General features: G+C 54.1%; 1 protein-coding gene and 1 long non-coding RNA gene across 2 annotated transcripts; both read left to right on the forward strand.

The window, feature by feature from the left end:
• The first annotated feature begins 1,063 nt into the window (after positions 1-1,063).
• LOC123364984 lies at positions 1,064-6,515 on the forward strand. The gene is made up of 3 exons (XR_006577388.1): positions 1,064-1,199; positions 5,845-5,994; positions 6,227-6,515. It is a non-coding gene; the product is annotated as an uncharacterized LOC123364984 (long non-coding RNA).
• Positions 6,516-9,946: 3,431 nt separating this feature from the next.
• On the forward strand, positions 9,947-17,058 carry LOC123364872. The gene is made up of 11 exons (XM_045007353.1): positions 9,947-9,992; positions 10,351-10,482; positions 10,839-10,918; positions 11,207-11,312; positions 11,817-11,912; positions 12,621-12,725; positions 13,076-13,211; positions 13,987-14,081; positions 14,566-14,718; positions 15,535-15,678; positions 16,618-17,058. The coding sequence occupies exons 3-9, from the start codon at positions 10,884-10,886 to the stop codon at positions 14,701-14,703; spliced, it is 711 nt and encodes a 236-aa protein (XP_044863288.1). The 5' UTR covers positions 9,947-9,992; positions 10,351-10,482; positions 10,839-10,883; the 3' UTR covers positions 14,704-14,718; positions 15,535-15,678; positions 16,618-17,058.
• The last annotated feature ends 1,180 nt before the right edge of the window (positions 17,059-18,238 follow it).

Here is an 18,238-nt window from a genome sequence, read left to right on the forward strand (position 1 = left end):
GCACCTCGGCTCCTACCATTTTCGGGGCACCCAGAGAAGTGGACCCTTGAGCCCCAGAAGGAACTGCAAGGGAAGCCCCGAGCTCTCACTGCAGAGGCCGGGCAGAAGCCCCGAGCCCAGGCACCCAGAGCGCCGGCAGGAGTTGGGAGGGGCATGAGAGTCCTGAGCCCAGTGCCCCAGCACTGGCTGCAGCCACAGGGGGCCAGAAGCTCTGAGTCCAGGCACCCAAAGACGTGACTGGAGCAGAAGCTGCCAAGGCCAAAGCCCTGAGCCCAACACCGGGGCTGATGCAGCGCACTCACTTATGCATTGCCGCTGCAGGTGCGTCTGACTCTGATATCCCCACGGAGAGGAAGTTCTGTCACCAGCCGGGCAGAGAAACAGCTAGGAGGCCCCTACTGGGTTCTCCTGGCTGGGGGGTCCAGCAGGATGGGAAGATTGCATTTCATGGGGCAGGGCTAATTTGATCTAGCCAAAAAAGGCACTACAAGAACCAACAGCTGCCAGCTGAAGCCAGAGAAATTCAAATGAGACTTGGCACACATTTTTGACAGTGAGGGAAACTAGCCACTGGAACAAATTACCCAGGGGAGAGGTGGAGTCTCTGTTTCCTGGTGTCCTACCATCATAACTGGTTGGGAAGGTGCCTTTTAGTGACTTACAAGCAATTGGGCTTCATATGGTGCAAAGTGTGTGAAATTTCATAGCCTGTGAAATAGAGACCAGATTAGGAGATCGAATTGTGTCATAACCTCTATGAAAAACTCAGTGTGGGGTGCGGAACAGACTCTGCTGTTTTCTGGGTGGCCTGCTTGCTCCCCAGAATCAATTTTGAGCAAGTGGGGTGATCCAGGGTGCAGCTCAAACATCCAGCTGGGCTGGCCAGGGGCAGACATCAGGCCTGCCAGGGAAAGGTGGGTGTGGCACTGACTTCACAAAGGCCTTTGGCAGGAACTCAGCCTGTTGGGCAAAGATGATGAGGCGTCTGTGACCTCACAGAGCTCCCTTGCCAACAGCCAGGCAGGACAGGGATGCGGGGCAGGGGGAACCTCGGAGAGCCCTGTAGCCTTGCTGCAGCAAGCCTCCGGCTCGCGGTCTCTCACTCAGGACCAAGAGACATTGGTGTGCAGGAGATTCTGTGCGTGTGTTTTTCATTCCCTAGTGGATTTGTTTCAAAGACATTGTCATCTGTGTAGAAGGTAAGAAAAAATATAGGCTCTAAGTACAAGATAGGGGACTCTATCCTAGCAGATTCAAAGGCATCACCACCCTCCTAGGGAAAAAGTTTGTGCTAATATCCGAGCCTTCCACACTGCAACTTGAGAGCATTGCTCCTTGTTCTGTCATCTACCAGCTCTAAGATTTCATGAGAATCAATCTTTCATTAGGAAAATAATTCAAAAATGGAAATACAAAAAACTTTGAGTGAAATCAACCCCTCCTGATCTTTAGTGTCTGGGAGTGTGGGCCTTGGGGGCCAGACTGAGACCCTCATGGGCTAGTAACACCCAGGAAGCCAGTAAAATAATTCCAGTTCTCTTAGCATCCAGGCCTCTCTAATCCAAGGAACACCTGAGAGCTGCGGGAGACAGAGGGGTGCTGAGAAAGTCTAACTCATGACTGAAAATACAGAATGTGTTATTGACTTTGGTTGGGGGACAAGTAACAAATCCGTCGGGATTCTTGCCCCAAACAACAATCGCCCATTGTCCTTTAGAGCACGAGGGCCCTAACACGCCTGACTTGCTCAATCTCTCTCCTGCTAGGACTGAGAGAATTTTCTCCATCCCCCATGGTACCGAGGGAAAGAGAAAAGAAGTGACCTCTCTTTGGTCACATAGCAAGGTCATGCCAGAGCTAGAAAGAGAAGCATAAGAAAGAAGTTGTATCAAAATGTTTTGCATTTCAAACTAACAGATTTCTTAAACAAAGGCAATTTGATGTGTGGTTAGTGAAGTGAAATGATACATTCTTGTCTCCACGAGTTTCTAGATTGATGAACCAGTAGATCTATCCCCTAGTGTTCATCCCTAGATTGAGGGAGGAAAACAAGTTTGCCTGTTTTGTGAATTCCCAATGGCTTTCTTGAATTTCAACAAACTAGTCGATTGAACTGAACGATTTGAATAAACTGAAAGGAAGACAATATTTTCTGCACCTTTACTGCTGCCCAAAGCTGGGTTAGCATTTCAGCTAACTTTGCTTCCAGGGCCTTAACTATCACATCAGTGGTGCGACTGTCTGAAAAACTTGGCAGTGAACATGTTCTACTGAATGTTATTTTTTCTCTTCTCACTGGTAATTAGTACCGAGGGTCAATGTTGGGATATTGAAAGTCTTTTTCCTGAGTGTCTGGCTCGAGAGTCTTGCCCACATGCTCGGGGTTCAGCTGATCGCCATATTTGGGGTTGGGAAGGAATTTTCCTCCAGGGTAGATTGGCAGTGGCCCTGGAGGTTTTTCGCCTTCCTCCGCAGCATGGGGCAGGGGTCGCTTGCTGGAGGATTATCTGCTACTTGAAGTCTTTAAATCAGGATTTGGGGACTTCAACATCTGAGTCAAGGGAGAGAATTATTTCAGGAGTGGGTGGGTCAGCTTTTGTGGCCTGCATCTTGCGGAGGGTCAGACTAGATGATCATAATGGTCCCTTCTGATCTTAAGTTCTATGATTCTATGAAATTATTTAAAAGATTGTCATAAATTTGGCCCTTATCAGAGATTGTCAATTTCCAATGTAATTTTGACAGTGAGGGAGACTAGCCACTGGAACAAATTACCCAGGGGAGAGGTGGAGTCTCTGTTTCCTGGTGTCCTACCATCATAACTGGTTGGGAAGGTGCCTTTTAGTGAATTACAAGCAATTGGGCTTAATAAGGTGCTAAGAGTGTGAAATTTCATAGCCCGTGAAATAGAGGCCACATTAGGAGACTGAATTGTTTCACAACTGATGCCTCTATGAAAAACTCAGTGTGGGGTGTGGAACAGACTCTGCTGTTTTACTGGGTGGCCTGCTTGCTCCCCAGAATCAATACTGAGCAAGTGGGGTGATCCGGGGTGCAGCTCAAACATCCAGCTGGGCTGGCCAGGGGCAGACATCAGGCCTGCCAGGGAAAGGTGGGTGCGGCAGTGACTTCACAAAGGCCTTTGGCAGGAACTCAGCCTATTGAGCAAAGACAATTAGTTGGGAATTGGTCCTGCTTTGAGCAGGGGGTTGGACTAGATACCTCCTGAGGTCCCTTCCAACCCTGATAGTCTATGATTCTATGAATGAGGCATTTGTGACCTCACAGAGCTCCCTTGCCAACAGCCAGGCAGGACAGGGATGTGGGGCAGGGGGAACCTAGCAGAGCCCTGGAGCCTTGCTGCAGCAAGTCTCCATCTTCCCTTTACCAGATAAAGGTTCTGAGCAGACAATGGCTGGAAGTTGAAGCTAGACCAATACACATTGGAAAGAAGGCGAGGAGCATTTTTAACCTCAGAGTTTGGAGCAATTGACTGAGAGTTGTGCTGGATTTTCCACAACTGGCCTCTTTTAAAATCAAGCTCGTGTGTTTTACTAAAATATCTGCTCTAATTCCTATGGGAATTATTCTGAGGCACATTCTATGGCCGAAGTGAAACAGAAAGTCAGACGACAGTGGTTTCCTCTGGGCTTGGAATTAATCTGTGACTCGCTGGGGGCGTTTGGAATGTGACCATTTTGCTTCCCTCTTCCTCCTTCCCTCTTGTCCCTTCTTCTCAATTGGAAAACGGGCCACCAGAAAAGCCTGATTTCCACCCTGGGCCCCTTCCATTAGTGCTGTAAGCTGAAGGGCATTGTGACTTGAGAGTGAATTCAGCCAGTCAGTGCTAACTCTCCACAGGTGACTTGCATAAGTCAGTAAATGAGCCTGCAGGTTTCCGTGGGAGCGATGCCCAAGGCAGGGCTCAGGCTTCGGGTTTATGCTCAGGGTTAGTGGAGTCAGGGAGCGACAGGTGGCTGAGTTACCTCTGGTGTCACAATGTTACTGCTCAGGTTCCTCTGCCTGCTGCACCACCTGGGCAGTGACTGTCAAGGGGAAGGTTTTGTGGATTTGAAACTTAGAAACCAGGAAGCGCAGGAGAGGAATGGCTTAGAGAGTTTGGCAGTAAAATGTAGGTTTTGTGGCAATATCCTGTGCAATTGCTACTGGATCCGGGACGGAGACAGCATTCCTGCCCCTCCTACCACCTCTTAGCTGGGCCTACATAAAAGAGACTAGCTAGAGTTTTGCACACTTGTTTGTTTGAGACTGAGCAAATAAGGCCCAACAAATTACTGCTAGGATGAATTTTGCTGCCTCCTCTCCTTGACTAGAATACAAGCAGTTTCTGATTCTCTCAGATGAAGTAGTTCTTCTAAAATCAAGGGCAAGACCAATCAATGGCTTTTTCACAACCCCCGCCCCTCAGAAAGAGATTTTTTTTAAATTGAAACTTGGTTTTTAAAATGTATATTGAAAGTTTTTTTTAAAACCTATCAAGTATAAAATTTGAAACGATGACAAGTGATGTTAAGGCCTCTAGTTGCTCCAGCCTATTACAGTAATTTAAATAAATACCTACATGAAGAAGTCCATGTTTGCTGCCAAGTGTCAGAGGAAGTCAAAGCACTGAACTGTTGGAAGTCATTGCCTAAGCACCTGGGGGTCCAGAAGTTATTGAAACACTCAGCCAGATTTTGGCAGCACTAGCCTCTTCTGCAGGTGCAGAAAGAATATTTTCTTCATTCCAGTTGATGCAGCTACTTCATTCAAATGTAAGAAACTGATTGGGAGTTGAAAAAGGATGAAGGCTTCTTTTCCTCTTGTAATATATGAATAAACGCTAGAGAGGAGGAGATGTGAGCTACTACTTCTAAAATCTGGAAGGACATTATGAGCAGGAACAATCAGTTCAGTGCACGAACTAGAGATACTTCTTTACCTCAGTTTGTTTGAAATGAAAACAAATGGTTCAGTCAACCTTTTTGTTTGTATGTATCCTGAAAAACCAGCAAGTCAACATGTTTGAATGGATCCCTATTCCTAGCATCATAGAAGACTAGGGCTGGACCAGACCTCAGGAGGTATCTAGTCCAACCCCCCTGCTCAAAGCAGGACCAACCCCAACTTCATCATCTCAGCCAGGGCTTTGTCAAGCTGACCTTTAAAAACTTGTAAGGATGGAGATTCCACCACCTCCCTAGGGAACCCATTCCAGGGCTTCACCACCCTCCTAGTGAACTAATATCCAAGCTAAGCCTTTCACAGTGCAACTTGAGACCATTGCTCCGTGTTCTGTCATCGGCCACCACTAAAAATTTCATGAGAATCAATCCCTCGTTAGGAAAATAACTCAAAAATACAACTACAAAACATTTGGAATGAAATCAATCCACCCTGACCTGTAGTGTCTGGGGGTGTGGGCCTCTGAGGCTAGACTGAGACCCTCATTGGCTAGAACCACCCAGTGAGCCAGTAACAATATCCAGTCCTGTTACCGTCCAAGCCACTGCAATCCAAGGAACAGCTGGGGGCTGCGGGAGACAGAGGGGTGCTGAGAAGGTCTAACTCATGACTGCCAACCCAGAGATGTGTTATTGGCTTTGGATGGGGGACAAGGAGCAAATCCGTCAGTCACTACAACAGGTCCCACTCGGAGCCAGGGAGACTGGGAATCGAGTCCTGCTGGCACTTCCCAGCTCTGGCTTTCTGGAGGAGGAGGAAGACCCCCAGCTCCCCTAGCTGACCCTGAGGCACCTTCTGGGCCCAAATGGAGGTGGCCCCGGGTACAGCTATGGAGTGTCCCAGGAGTGTTCCGCTAGTGGCATTGTATTGTTTTCACAGCCAGTTTCAATCTCTGGTTTCTACCCCTTGCCCTGCTGGCAGAGCATTGAGCGGCACCCGTTGCCAGCCACCTGGGTGCGGAGATCGAGGAGGGTGAAGGGAGGAGCAACCCTGGGCATCTGCCATCCAGCTCCATCCGATCTAGAGCAAGTAAGTGGAGTTCTCCAGAGCCATCCCCCGTGTGGTGGGAATATCCCACCACTAGGGCTCCCAGCCCGTCCCTTGTCAGGGTTTGTTCCCCAGGTTGAGGGTTCCTGTGCCCTGGGGTGGGATGTGTCGGGAGGAGAAATTGCCTCAGCAGAGGGGAGGTGGGCAGGGGAGCAGGCAGGCTCGTTAATGAGAGGCTGCTTTGAAGCCAGACTCATGGCTGCTCCCCACTCAGTTCCAGGATGGAGCGAATCAGGCAGATGCTCAGGAGGAAGGCCGAGCAGGTGGCTCCAGAGCCGGCAGCAAACATCAGCCAGCCTGCCCAGGAGGAGAGCGGCCCCTCTGTCCCCGCGGGCGGGGAAGAGGCTCGTGGCCAGGGGAAAGGGAGGAGCTGTGTCGCCTGCTGGAGGAGGAGGAAGACAGCAGATCCCCTAGCTCAGGGGTCCCCAACCCCCGGGCCGCGGACCGGTACCGGTCCATGGCCTGTTAGGAACCGGGCCGCGAACCGAGCGCACAGCAGGACATGAGCGGTGAGTGCACAGCAGGACATGAGCGGCTAGGGCATGAGCGGTGAGTGAGCTAGCAAAGCTTCATCTGTGTTTAGAGCTGCTCCCCGTCGTTCGCATTACTGCCTGAGCTCCGCCTTCTGTCAGATGTTAGATTCTCATAGGAGCGCGAACCCTACTGTAAACTGCGCATGCGATGGAAGGAGTTTTGCACTCCTTATGAGAATCTAATGCCTGATGATCTGAGGTGGAGCTGAGGCCATGATGCTAGCGCTGAGGAGCGGCTGCAAAAACAGATTACATTAGCAGAGGTTTCACTGCACAGAGACCATAATAAATCAATCGCTTGCAGACTAATATCAGAACCCTATCAGTGAGTGGCAAGTGACAAGCTGCATCTGGTGGCAGGCTTTATAGTGGCAAGTGAGTTGATGTACTTCAATTGTACAGCTGCATCTGGTGGCAGGCTTTAAGTCAGAATCCGACACTTATATTAGTCCGCACGTGGCCTGCCCATTATTTTATTTACCACTTCTGTCCGTGCCTCTTTCCCGCACAGTTTTGGTAAGCCCACAAGCTAACCCTGGCCAAAATGAGTAAAAAAACAAACGTCACTGCAAAGCTTCTTTGAAAAGGGGGAAAGACCCAATGATGAGACAGCAGAAGACTCTAAGACGGCCAACAAAAAGAAAGCTGCATTTAAAAGAAAATACCAAGAGTCCTACTTAAATTACGGGTTCATTGCAACAGGTGAATCACATTCTCCACGCCCGCTTTGTATAATATGTGGAGACCGGCTATCCAATGAAGCCATGAAACCTTCAAAACTGCTTTGCCACATGGAGACCAAGCACCCTGCATTAAAAGACAAGCCTTTGGAGTTTTTCAAAAGAAAAAAACGTGAACACGAAGAACAGAAGCAATTACTGAAGGCCACCACTTCATCAAATGTGTCTGCACTGAAAGCATCATTTTTAGTGGCTAACCGCATTGCTAAAGCTAAGAAGCCCTTTACTATTGGTGAAGAGTTGATCCTGCCTGCTGCTAAGGACATTTGTCGTGAACTTTTAGGAGAGGCTGTAGTTCAAAAGGTGGCACGTGTTCCTCTTTCGACTAGCACCATAACTAGATGAATTGATGAAATATTGAGGCACAATTGTTAGAGAGGGTGAATGAGTCACTGTGGTACGCAATCCAGGTTGACGAGTCTACCGATGTTGACAACAAGGCAACAATGCTTGTTTTTGTGCGATATATTTTTCAGGAGGATGTGCATGAGGATATGTTATGTGCACTTTTGTTGCCAACCAACACCACAGCTGCAGAACTATTCAAGTCTTTGAATGATTACATGTCAGGAAAACTGAATTGGTCATTTTGTGTCTCTATATGCACGGACGGAGCAGCTGCCAAGACTGGACGGCATTCTGGTTTCACTACTCGGGTCAAGGAGGTCGCTTCTGAATGTGAGTCTACGCACTGTGTCATCCATAGAGAAATGCTAGCTAGCCGAAAAATGTCATCTGAACTTAACAAAGTTTTGCAGGATGTGATTAAAATTATCAACCACATTAAAGTACATGGCCTTAACTCACGTCTGTTCGTGCAGCTCTGTGAGGAGATGGACGCAGAGCACACACGTCTTCTCTTATACACAGAAGTGAGATGGCTTTCTAAAGGTAGATCACTGGCCAGAGTTTTTGAGTTACGAGAGCCGCTCCAGAGATTTCTTTTAGAAAAACAGTCACCACGGGCAGCACATTTCAGTGACACAGAATGGGTCATAAAACTTGCTTACTTGTGTGACATATTCAACCTGCTCAACGAACTCAATCTGTCACTTCAGGGGAGAACGACAACTGTGTTCAAGTCGGCAGATAAAGTGGCTGCATTCAAAGCCAAACTAGAATTATGGGGGCGACGAGTGAACATTGGGATTTTTGACATGTTTCAAATATTAGCAGAGATTTTGAAAGAGACTGAGCCAGGGCCTTCTTTTTCCCAGCTGGTGCATGATCACCTATCTCAGCTTTCAAAAGAGTTTGAGCATTACTTCCCAACCACAAAAGACCCCCGAACTGGGAAGGAATGGATCCGCGACCCATTTGTGAATAAGCCAGGTGAATCGACTTTATCCGTGCTAGAAGAGGATCAACTGCTTGAGATCACAAATGACGGTGGCCTTAAAAGTATGTTTGAGACGACTTCAAATCTCCATACGTTCTGGATTAAAGTCAAGGCGGAATATCCTGAGATTTCCACAAAAGCACTGAAAAGCTTACTTCCATTTTCAACATCCTATCTTTGTGAAGCAGGGTTTTCTGCAGACAGCAACCAAAGCGAGATTACGGAGTAGACTGGACATAAGCAACACACTTCGGGTGTCACTGTCTCCCATCACCCCCAGATGGGACCGTCTAGTTGCAGGAAAACAAGCTCAGGGCTCCCACTAATTCTGCATTATGGTCAGTTGTATAATTATTTCATTATATATTACAATAATAATAGAAATAAAAGTACAAAAATAAATGCAATGCGCTTGAATCGTCCCAAAACCATCCCACAGGTCCGCGGAAATTTTTTTTTCTACGAAACCGGTCCCTGGTGCCAAAAAGGTTGGGGACCGCTGCCCTAGCTGAACCTGAGGCACCTTCTGAGCAGACATGGAGGTGGCCCCAGGTTCAGCTGTGGAGAAGAGAGCCAGGGGAGGGCAGGAGCCGGGGAAGGCAGCTCTGGGGCTTCCTTTGCAGGAAGCCAAGGAGCCAGGAGCTGCGCCCCAGGGCCCAGCAGGAGCCGCCAACCACCCTGGCCCCAGAGGAGCCTCCTGCCTGCCCCACCCTGGCACCTGTGGCGCCTCCTCCCAGCCCAGAGCAGGAGTTGAGCAACTGCGGGACAAACACCAGCAGCTCTGTATTCTCCTGCAGGGCCAGCAGCTCCTCCGTGGGGTCTGGCAGCCCTGTGTTGCTAGGCTCCCTCTTTGGAGGTGAGGGGAGACCCAGGGGAAAGGGAGGAGGACTGGGGTGGTGGGGGACTAGTAACACCCTGTGCCCATCGGCTCGCCAAGGCGCCGGGACTGACCCATGTGAGCCCCACTAACACCAGTGGGGGTGGCACAGCCACGCCCATGGCAGGGGATGCTGGGCAGAGTTGGGGAGCTCCAGCATGCCCTGATCATGTTGGGGGGGGCTGACTGCCACGGGGCCCTGAGGCTGATGGGGCTGAGGGCATCTCTGGGAGGGGCAGGGTGGGGCTCTCGCCGCCATGGGGCTCCTTACAGAGAAAGGGGAAACATGGAGCCTTCTCTGTCCACTGCATCCCCCAGCAGCAGAAGGGATTAAACTTTCTCCTTCCCTCCCTGGTGCAGACACCCCCAGTGCCCAGGTGCCGTGGCCTGAAGAGGAGGAGGAGCAGGAGGAGGAGGAGGAGGAGGAAGAAGAGGAGGAGGATTTGTCCCCCATCTTGGTGATCCAGCAGCACCTCCAGGGCAGAGCTGAGGTACAAAAATCCCCCAGCTGCGCTGCCCCCCAGTCTGTCCTGCTCCTTGTTCCATCCCCACCCAGGCAGGGGGCCTTGTCCCAGAGAATCCCTCACCCCCATGTGGGGACACATCTCCTCTGTTATCTGGCACCCCAAGGTGGGGACATTTGTCCCACACAGGCCAAGGTTTCCGCTCCCCGCAGACACTGTCCCAGTTCCAACCCCATGTCTGTGCAGGGCTACACTGGTTTCGGGAATGGGGCGGCTTTCCCTGTCCAACCCCATGGAGGTCCTGAGCCCTGGAGCTGGTTTGGGTTGGGCGGGGAGGTCCCTATGTAACAGGCTCTCTCTCTCTCTCTCCCCCCCACACTCCTAGCTGGTGGCGGACAGGGCCAAACAGCTCCGCTTCCTCCACGCTGTGCCGCGTCTCTGGTTCTCGGCACAGAAGCAGGGGCGGGACATCCTGGAGCCCCCGGTCTCCAAAGCGGCCCTCGTGGAGAGCATTGCGGTGAGTGGGACCCCATGCTCGGCCTCTGGGGCGAGGGAGCCGGATATGGGAGGAAGCGTTAGTGGGGCCAGAGCGGGAAGCAGAAGACAGGGGTCCTGGGGTGGAGCGCTGGGGAGCAGGGAAGGGGAGAATTGTGACACTGATGGGGAGCTGGCAGTGTGGGAGGGGAGGGAGGAGTTGGGGGAGAGAGAGGGAAGGAAGTTTGATGGAAGGGAGGAATGGGGGGCCCAGCTGGTTGGGGGTGGGGGTGACACTGGCTGTTTCTGCAGAGCACTTTGGGCTCCTCCCGGGGAAGTGCCAGTGCGTCTGCAGGGCCTGAGTCTCACATGCAGTTTTGTTTCCTTGGGTTCTCCCAGGAGCTGATTGAAAATCTCCCTGGTCCGTCAGAGCCAAGCTCCATCATGCCCAGCTCCATGGCCGCAGTTTGCAGCCTCAGGTACCAGGACCCTCCCGTCCAGCTGCCCTAACCCTGGTGCTGACCGGGCCAGAGCCGGGAGTCACAGCTCCTCCCCCGCCTAGGTTCCCCCCCAGCTGTGGCTGTTCCCATCCCCCAGCAGAGGAGGCGGGAGTGTCCCCTCTTTCCTGTCTGGGGGTTGATTTCACTCCAGGTACGTTACAGCGGCCATAGGGAGGGGATCACTGCGTGGGAGGGGGTCATATCCATGGCAGTGCCAGTGCCACGCTGGTGCTGCAAAGTGTAACATGGACTCCTCTCTCCTGCCAGCAAACTGAAGCCACCGCTCGCCCTGGAGCTAGAATCTCGCCTCCTGCGGGCTCTTCTGAACAGGGTGTACACCCTGGGCACTGGGCAGGACACCACACACTTCTGGGTAGGTCCTGATCCTACCTCTCTGGCCCAGGAGCAGGAGTAGGCTCTGGTTCCTGCTCCCTCACTTTGATGGAGCTGCTGAGAATAGGGGAGGGGTGGGCAGAGCTGGGAACAGGCCCGGGACAAACTGGCAGGGGGGGCCCCTTCCCTCCAGAGGGCATTGCGTTACCCCTCCATGGCTGATCCCAGCCTTCCCTCCTCTCCTCATTCTCTGATCTCCTGCCTGGACTCTCCCGGTGATCCTACCTCCCACCCATTGCAGTTTGGCTGGTCCATACTCTGCTGGGTACCAGGCCCTGCACAGAGAACTGCTAAGAACAAGGATTGACGAGGCAGCAGGCATCCGGCCATGAACTCTTGCTAAGTGTCCCTGGAGTGATGTGAATGGGAGAGGCCAGGATGTGCCTTTTGAGTCTTGCCAGGGCTCCTGGAGAATCCTCCTAATTGTACCCTGACTGGTGTAGCCCCATGTCCCATGACTGACGGGTGATCCCTCTTCTTGCAGGCTCTGTACATCAACTATTCGCAGAGCCTGGACATCCTGCTCAGGGGCCTTCTGACAGAGACCCCCACCGTGGAGAAGCTGCAGCACCTCCTGGAGGTGAGTAGAATGGACGGTCTGGGGTGGAATTGCCCCTGAACCCTGTGGGAGGGCAGCAAAGGAGAGACTAGAAGAGCCACGTTTCCATTGTGTCCTCCCAGCTTGGACCCAGCCGGCCACACTTTCCCAGACCTGCCAGTGCAGGGGGAAGGAGCTGGGACTATGAGTCAGAGCTCTGCACGGTTGCATTAAGCACTAACAGTGAGCACCAGGCCTGGCTGGGGCCTGAGAGACTGAAACCTCTGTGAGATGCAGGACATGGGCCTCAGAGAAAAGTCACTGGCTCCTCTCTAGGGAGACCCTGAGATACAGGAGGAGCCTCAGGGAATCAGCTCTTATGTCCTAGGGACACTGCAGTTCCCGGAGGGATTGTCCTCAGGGCTGTTCCATCCATCGTACCGAGGCCTTTGCAAGTTGGGTCTGGGGTCCAGGGCATGTGCCTTGATCCTGACGTGCTGTTCATGGATCAGGGGTTCAGAGCAAATAGACCAGCCCCAAGACTGACCATTGTCCCAGCCTGGAGAGACAAGCAGCTTGTGCCCAGCAAGACGTGGGCAGTGTCATGAACCCCCTTTTTCAAACTCTGCGACCAGGGCTCGGCTACTCCACCCTGAGCACAAAGTCTGAGCCCCTTGGGGAGCGGGAGAGGATGGTTTGTAGAGCATGTACGCCTGCCTGCTGACCCTCCCCTGCCTCCTTCTCCCGCAGAACGTCCTTCCCTCTCTCCTGTCAAACAACACCCAGGAGAGAGCCAGGGCCGTACAGACCAGCACGGCCCTGCTCCAGTTTGCCACCTCCCTGCCTGGATTTGACGTAAGTGACCTCTGACCCCAGCATCCTGCAGAGTCAAGTTCCTCATCCCCTGGCTAATTGGTCCCCCCTGGGTCCGTAAGGGACTGCGTTCCATAGGTCACTGGCTGGCAGGGTCGTGCCTGGCCTCAGGGCCCTTGTTATTCTGGAGCAGCGAGGCAGCGACTGCTCAGCAAGGGCCCTTGCCCTGCTCCCTTTGCTCCAAGCTCCCTTGGGGACAGAGAGGAAGAGGGTTGTCGCTCCTGTCCCCCAGGGCCTCCTCCAGAGGGGTGGGAGCAGAGCTCAGGTCCAGGGGCACTGGGGAGCTGAAGGGAGAATGCTGATGGATTCCTCTCTCCTTCTCCTTTCACCAGACCTCCTCCGCCTTCTCCAAGGCAGGTGAATTTGTGCTGCAGCTGGGTCTCTGTGTATCCCACCCAGCCAGTGACATCAGTTGCCATGCCAGGGGTGGGATATATTGGCTTTACTGGCTCCTGCTTCAGAAGAGGGGTAAGAAACCCAGCTGGGCAATGGGACCCCATGGAAACGAGCCTCTGGGAGACTAGCTCCAGCTGGCCATTGGGACGCCTCTAGAACTAAGGCCTCTCTGATTAGACCCGCTGTAGCGGGGAAGAGGAACCCCAATAGAAACAAGGCCCCTCCTTTGAGACTCCCTCTGCTGGGCAATGGGACCCTACAGAAAGAAGCCCCCTCCTCTGAGACTGACCCCAGCTTAGATGGTGACTCTTTCTCTCCCCCTCTCTCTGAATTAGGGAGATGAGTGTGAAAGTGCCAAGGAAATTGGCTGCTTTATCTCATAGCCTGGCTCTGTCCCCCAGCCCAGGGAAATCAGCCCACCCCTGTACGGGGCAGCCAGCTCGTGAGGGTACAGGAACGGAGCTATTGAGACACATGGAGGGAAAGAGCCCATCATGAGGGCAGGGGCAGGAGCAGGCACCACAGGAGATGGACACAAAGCTTGTAGGGTGTCACCAGTCGGGTAGCCAGGGCCAGATCCTGACTTCAGTGGGTGTGGGGGGTTCTCAGTATTAGACACCCCCATGAACAGGCACCCACTCCCAGAGCACAGTGACAGTAAGGGTCACATGATTACTGTCATGGCTGAAACAAATCCTCCTTCTGGTACTAACCCGCCTGGCATGGACCCTGCGATTCCATTCGGCTGCGGATGCCACGAGGAGCCTGGCCAGTGTGCACCCAGAAGGAAACAGGCACTGAAAGCGGAAGGCCAAACCTCCCCAATGGGTGTGACTTTCTCCCCCAGGGCTCAACACCAGAGAGGCCACAGACCTGTGGTGCCGGGACGGGCTCCATGACCCTGAGCGCCTGGGGTATAGAAATCTGGCCAGGGTGGGAGAGGTAAGGACTCTCGGCCGGTGCATTGCAGTAGCTCAGGTGTGGAGCTGTCTCCCCCTGCAGTGAGTGTGTCATGGACACAGGGCAAGAGCCTGCTCCTTATTTCCACAGAGTATGTGAGGCTCCTGGGAATGTCCGTGGGGTGAGGCGTGGGAATGAACCAGATCTAAAAGACCCCGAACCTCTAGCGGGTGAGCTGCAGGAGCTATCACTGCTGGGAGCAGTAGGGGTCCTGTGTTGTCTGTGTGAGCTGGGTTCCAGAGCGCGCAGACACATTCCCAGCATCTCATGGCACCTGTGGTGAATCCTGCTCCAGAAAGAGCTTTTTGAGGCCTCAGTGCCTGCAGCCTCCTACTGAAGGGGGTTCCTGGTCCATGGGACCCCAAAGGTTGGCTGCCCCAGGACTCTTCTCCACCTTGTGAGACACTCAAGGGATTTGGAGCCTGGTTCTGGGCCATTGTAAGGGCTCTGGTTCTTTTGGTTTTAGGTCTTTGGCGAGCTCTTCACGGAGGAGCAGAAAAGATCTTTCCTCACGGCGGGGCTGCTGGCCATCCATGACCCCCTACTCCGCGTCAGCCAGGCTGGCCTGGTGCTGACCTATTCCATCTTGGGGGAAGCCGGCTAGCTGCTAGAGGATGAGGTAACCAAAGAGGGGTCAACTGGGGAGGGAACCCCAGGGCCTTTCACCTCCAGGCCATTGAAAATCACTCCCATCCCATCCCCATGCGCTGACCAGGGAGCAAGGAGAGGGTGACCCCAGACAGGTGCCATTGGTCGGTGCCAGCTTGTCCCCTGAGCAGCTCAAAGCAGGGCAGACCCAGCTCTCCAGCAAGGCTATTTCCTAACAGGCGTCACATCAACACGACACACTGCCATTGCTCATGCTAGGGGCTGCCAACTCCCCTAGCCACCTCTGTGAGCCTTTCATCCCCCTCGGGGCCTCAGGCCGGTTCCTAGAGCTCTGGTATCATGTTATCCCAGCCCACACCTGCTCTGGGAGAACTGGAGGAGTCAGTCAGCAGAGGCTGCTTAAGTGCCCCATTCACCAGAGCCACTGCCCATGGCGTCACGTTAAGGACTTGGGGATCCCTTGTGGAAAGGTGTCCACTTCTTCTCACCCCCCGGCACTACTGCCCAAAGCCTCCCAGCCCCTCAGCTGGAGGGGGCGAGGGTGGCTGAGGGGACTCTGGGGAGCGAAGCTGGATTCCCACTGGGTTGGGAGGTAGAATAGCTCTCAGGGGGGGACTGAGAGGAGTGAGGGCAGGAGTTCATTCCACAATGGTGGGAGAGGGGATGGAAGTCACTAGAGAAGAGAGAAGATTTCATCTCGGGGGTTGGGCGGGGGAATCCGTCCCTCAGACGTGGGGAGGAAATGTTGCTGGCTCCCGGTGCCGTTAATACCCTTCGTTCTCGTGGGTGTCGGAGTCTCTGATTGATCCTTGTTCCCTTGCAACAGGGGGACATCACAGCCAGCATCATGGTCCAGCTGTTTAATATCAGGGTCTTGGGCCAGGTGCCCAATGCCCTGCAGGGGCTGTGCTCCATGGGGCAGCCTTGAAGACCCCCCCCTCGCATGACCAGCTCCCACCCCCTGCCGCAGGTACTGCTCTGTCTCACTGTGCCTGGGGGGAAGGGCTGGGGGGAGCGGCCATAGAGCCCCCCGCAGCACTGAGAGAAACCAAGGCCGAGCACCTCGCTCTGGACACCCTGCCCCACCCTGACCCCTGGAGCTAGGGCCAGGCCAGATACTGGTTGGGAAGAATCAGGCTGTGGGGCTGGCCCAGAAGTGAGAGCATCCGCAGAGCCAGGGGTTATGCTCAATAGCCATTGCAGTCTGGGAGGGGTGGCCTGACATGGAGCCCCTCCCCCGTCGTCACTGCTCAGACCCTCCCATGGCCCCTGTCACCCCTGACGCAGCGAATGTCCGACCATCCCCCACCTGGGGCCCAATGCACCCACCTGGTCTCTGAACCCTTCCCAGCCAGGAATGAAACTCCCCCCGAACACCCTGGGGCAGGGGAGGAGCCTCCCCATCTGGCAGGTGGGAACTGAGACGCAGAGGAAGGGCTGTGGGCCTGGTCACACAGTCCTGGGTGTAGATCTGGGAAGTGGACTGGGTCCCGGCCTAGAGCCTTTCCCCCAGGGGCACCTTCGCTTCTGCCCTTTGTTCTCCCCTCCAGCCAGGGGGTTTGTGAGTGTGAAATGAACAGGGAGGGTGACGGGGTCCTGGCACACAGCCTGGATGGGAGCTCCCCTTGGCTTGGACCCCAGGCTCAGAGACATCTTTGTCATCCCGCTGTCCTTCTGTTATTGCTAGGAAGGAAGTCCCCCGATGAGGGGTCTCCAGGCCTCCAGTAAGTCATCCTCATTCCTGCCCGCATGTACTCCCTGCCCTGCCCTGCCCTGCCCTCCGGTTTCTCGCTATTGACTCTGGCTGGACTCTTGACTCCGGTCTCTGGCTATGACTTTGGTGTGACCCTTCTTGGCTCCAGATTTGGGTTCTGAACCCCGGCTCAGTATTCTCCTTGCCTTTCCCTAGCCTCGCTCCAGGCCCTCCACCCACCCACTCCAGCACTGCCTCCTCCTCCTCCTGATCTTCCCCAACCCTTCCGATTTCAACTACACGGATTCGACCTTTGCGTGGATACGGACTTTGGCTTGTACTTCTGACCACCCGGCTTCGACCTGTGGCCTGGACATGGACACTGGCTCCGGTTCTGCCTGGACATACTCAACAGCCAGCAGCAGTAGAAAGGCCCCACCATTAATCAAAGCCTAACCCCGCCCCATGACCCCTTAGTCCCTCCCACCTGTCTCCGGAAGTCCCACCCCATGGGGGTATTTCTTCGTGGTCAAGGCGGCCACATGACTGGAAGCCAGGTGTGTCATGTGACCCCTCTAAGAATTCCTCCCACCACCCTCTACCAATCAGGATGGGTTTCATCCTGGAAGGACCACCCCAAGAGGAGATTTGACCAATCAGGGCAAGCTCTGGGGTGGGAGGGTGACCCGTCCCGACGTGGGTCTTGTGACACCTCTAGGAACTCCTCTCACTGCCCTCGACCAATTAGGATCGGTTTTGTCCTGACAGGACCACCCCAAGAGGAGATTCTGACCAATCAGGGTGAGTTCTGGGGCAGGGTGACCCATCCGGGAGTGGGCTGTTTGACCCCACTAAGAACTCCTCCCAGGGCCCTCTGCCAATCAGAGTGCAGCACCATCACCTCATAAGTCCCAGTGCTGGACAGACGAGGCCATCTCTTACCAAGGACACATGGTTTAAAAATCGTGGGAAGGCTGCTGAGAGGAAACCTGGACTCCTTCACCAACCTTGTGAGAACTTCGGACTCTGTCTTCGCCCCGAGGGTCTTTGACCATCCGCGGAGAAAGCACTACATCAGCGACAGTGTCGAGGAGGAGGAGGGAGCGATCGAGGGGAGCCCTTTGGCTCAGCTGTTGATGGATACGCCGGAACCCGAACCCAAAACCCAACTGCTTGTGAGACACCCCAATGAGCATGGTGGCCTCTCTTTGTCCACCCCCTTAGAGGTGGAATGTGATTGCGGCTCAGGGGAGTCACCGGCGCACAAGGTGTACACAGGTAAAGGAATGATTAAGTCAGGGGTGAAAGTAACTTCCAGGATTTACTGACGGAGTCCTGAGGGGGCGTGGCCTCAACCGGAAGAGGCGGGGCCTCTCAAGATTTATAGGTCCTGGAGCATCAGCTGTGGCTGGGAGCCCCAGGGCCTTTAAATTCCCCCCGCAGCTCTGGCAGCCGGGTTCGAGTGTGGATTTAAAGGGCCCAGAGCTCCCATGGCTGTGGGGAGCCTGAGCCTTACCCAGCTGGAGCCAGGATTTAAAGGGCCTGCAGCTCCTTCCGCTGCGGAGAGCTCTCAGCCCTTTAATTCCCTGCCCCAGCCTGGGTGCTGGAGCTGGGCGGGGGGAATTAAAGGGCTCTGGGATCTACGCAGCCACGGGGAGTGCTGAGCCCATTAAATCCTGGCCCCAGCCCAGCTGCTGGAGCTGCCGGGGGAGGAGGCGGGAGATTTTATGGGCTCTGGGTTCCCAGCAACTGCCGGAGCTCTGAGCCCTTTAATTCCCGGCCCCAGACCAGCTCCTGGAGCTGCGGGGGGAATTTAAAGGGCTCTGGGCTCCCTGCA

This window comes from Mauremys mutica, chromosome 2 (genome assembly GCF_020497125.1).
Source record: "Mauremys mutica isolate MM-2020 ecotype Southern chromosome 2, ASM2049712v1, whole genome shotgun sequence".
Taxonomy (NCBI): Eukaryota; Metazoa; Chordata; order Testudines; family Geoemydidae; genus Mauremys; species Mauremys mutica.

Coding starts and splice junctions, on each gene's coding strand:
- LOC123364872 (XM_045007353.1), top strand. CDS start 10,884: ATGCCCAGCTCCATGGCCGCAGTTTGCAGCCTCAG. Junction 10,919..11,206: donor GCCGCAGTTTGCAGCCTCAG/GTACCAGGACCC, acceptor CTCTCCTGCCAG/CAAACTGAAGCCACCGCTCG. Junction 12,726..13,075: donor CCTCCCTGCCTGGATTTGAC/GTAAGTGACCTC, acceptor TCCTTTCACCAG/ACCTCCTCCGCCTTCTCCAA.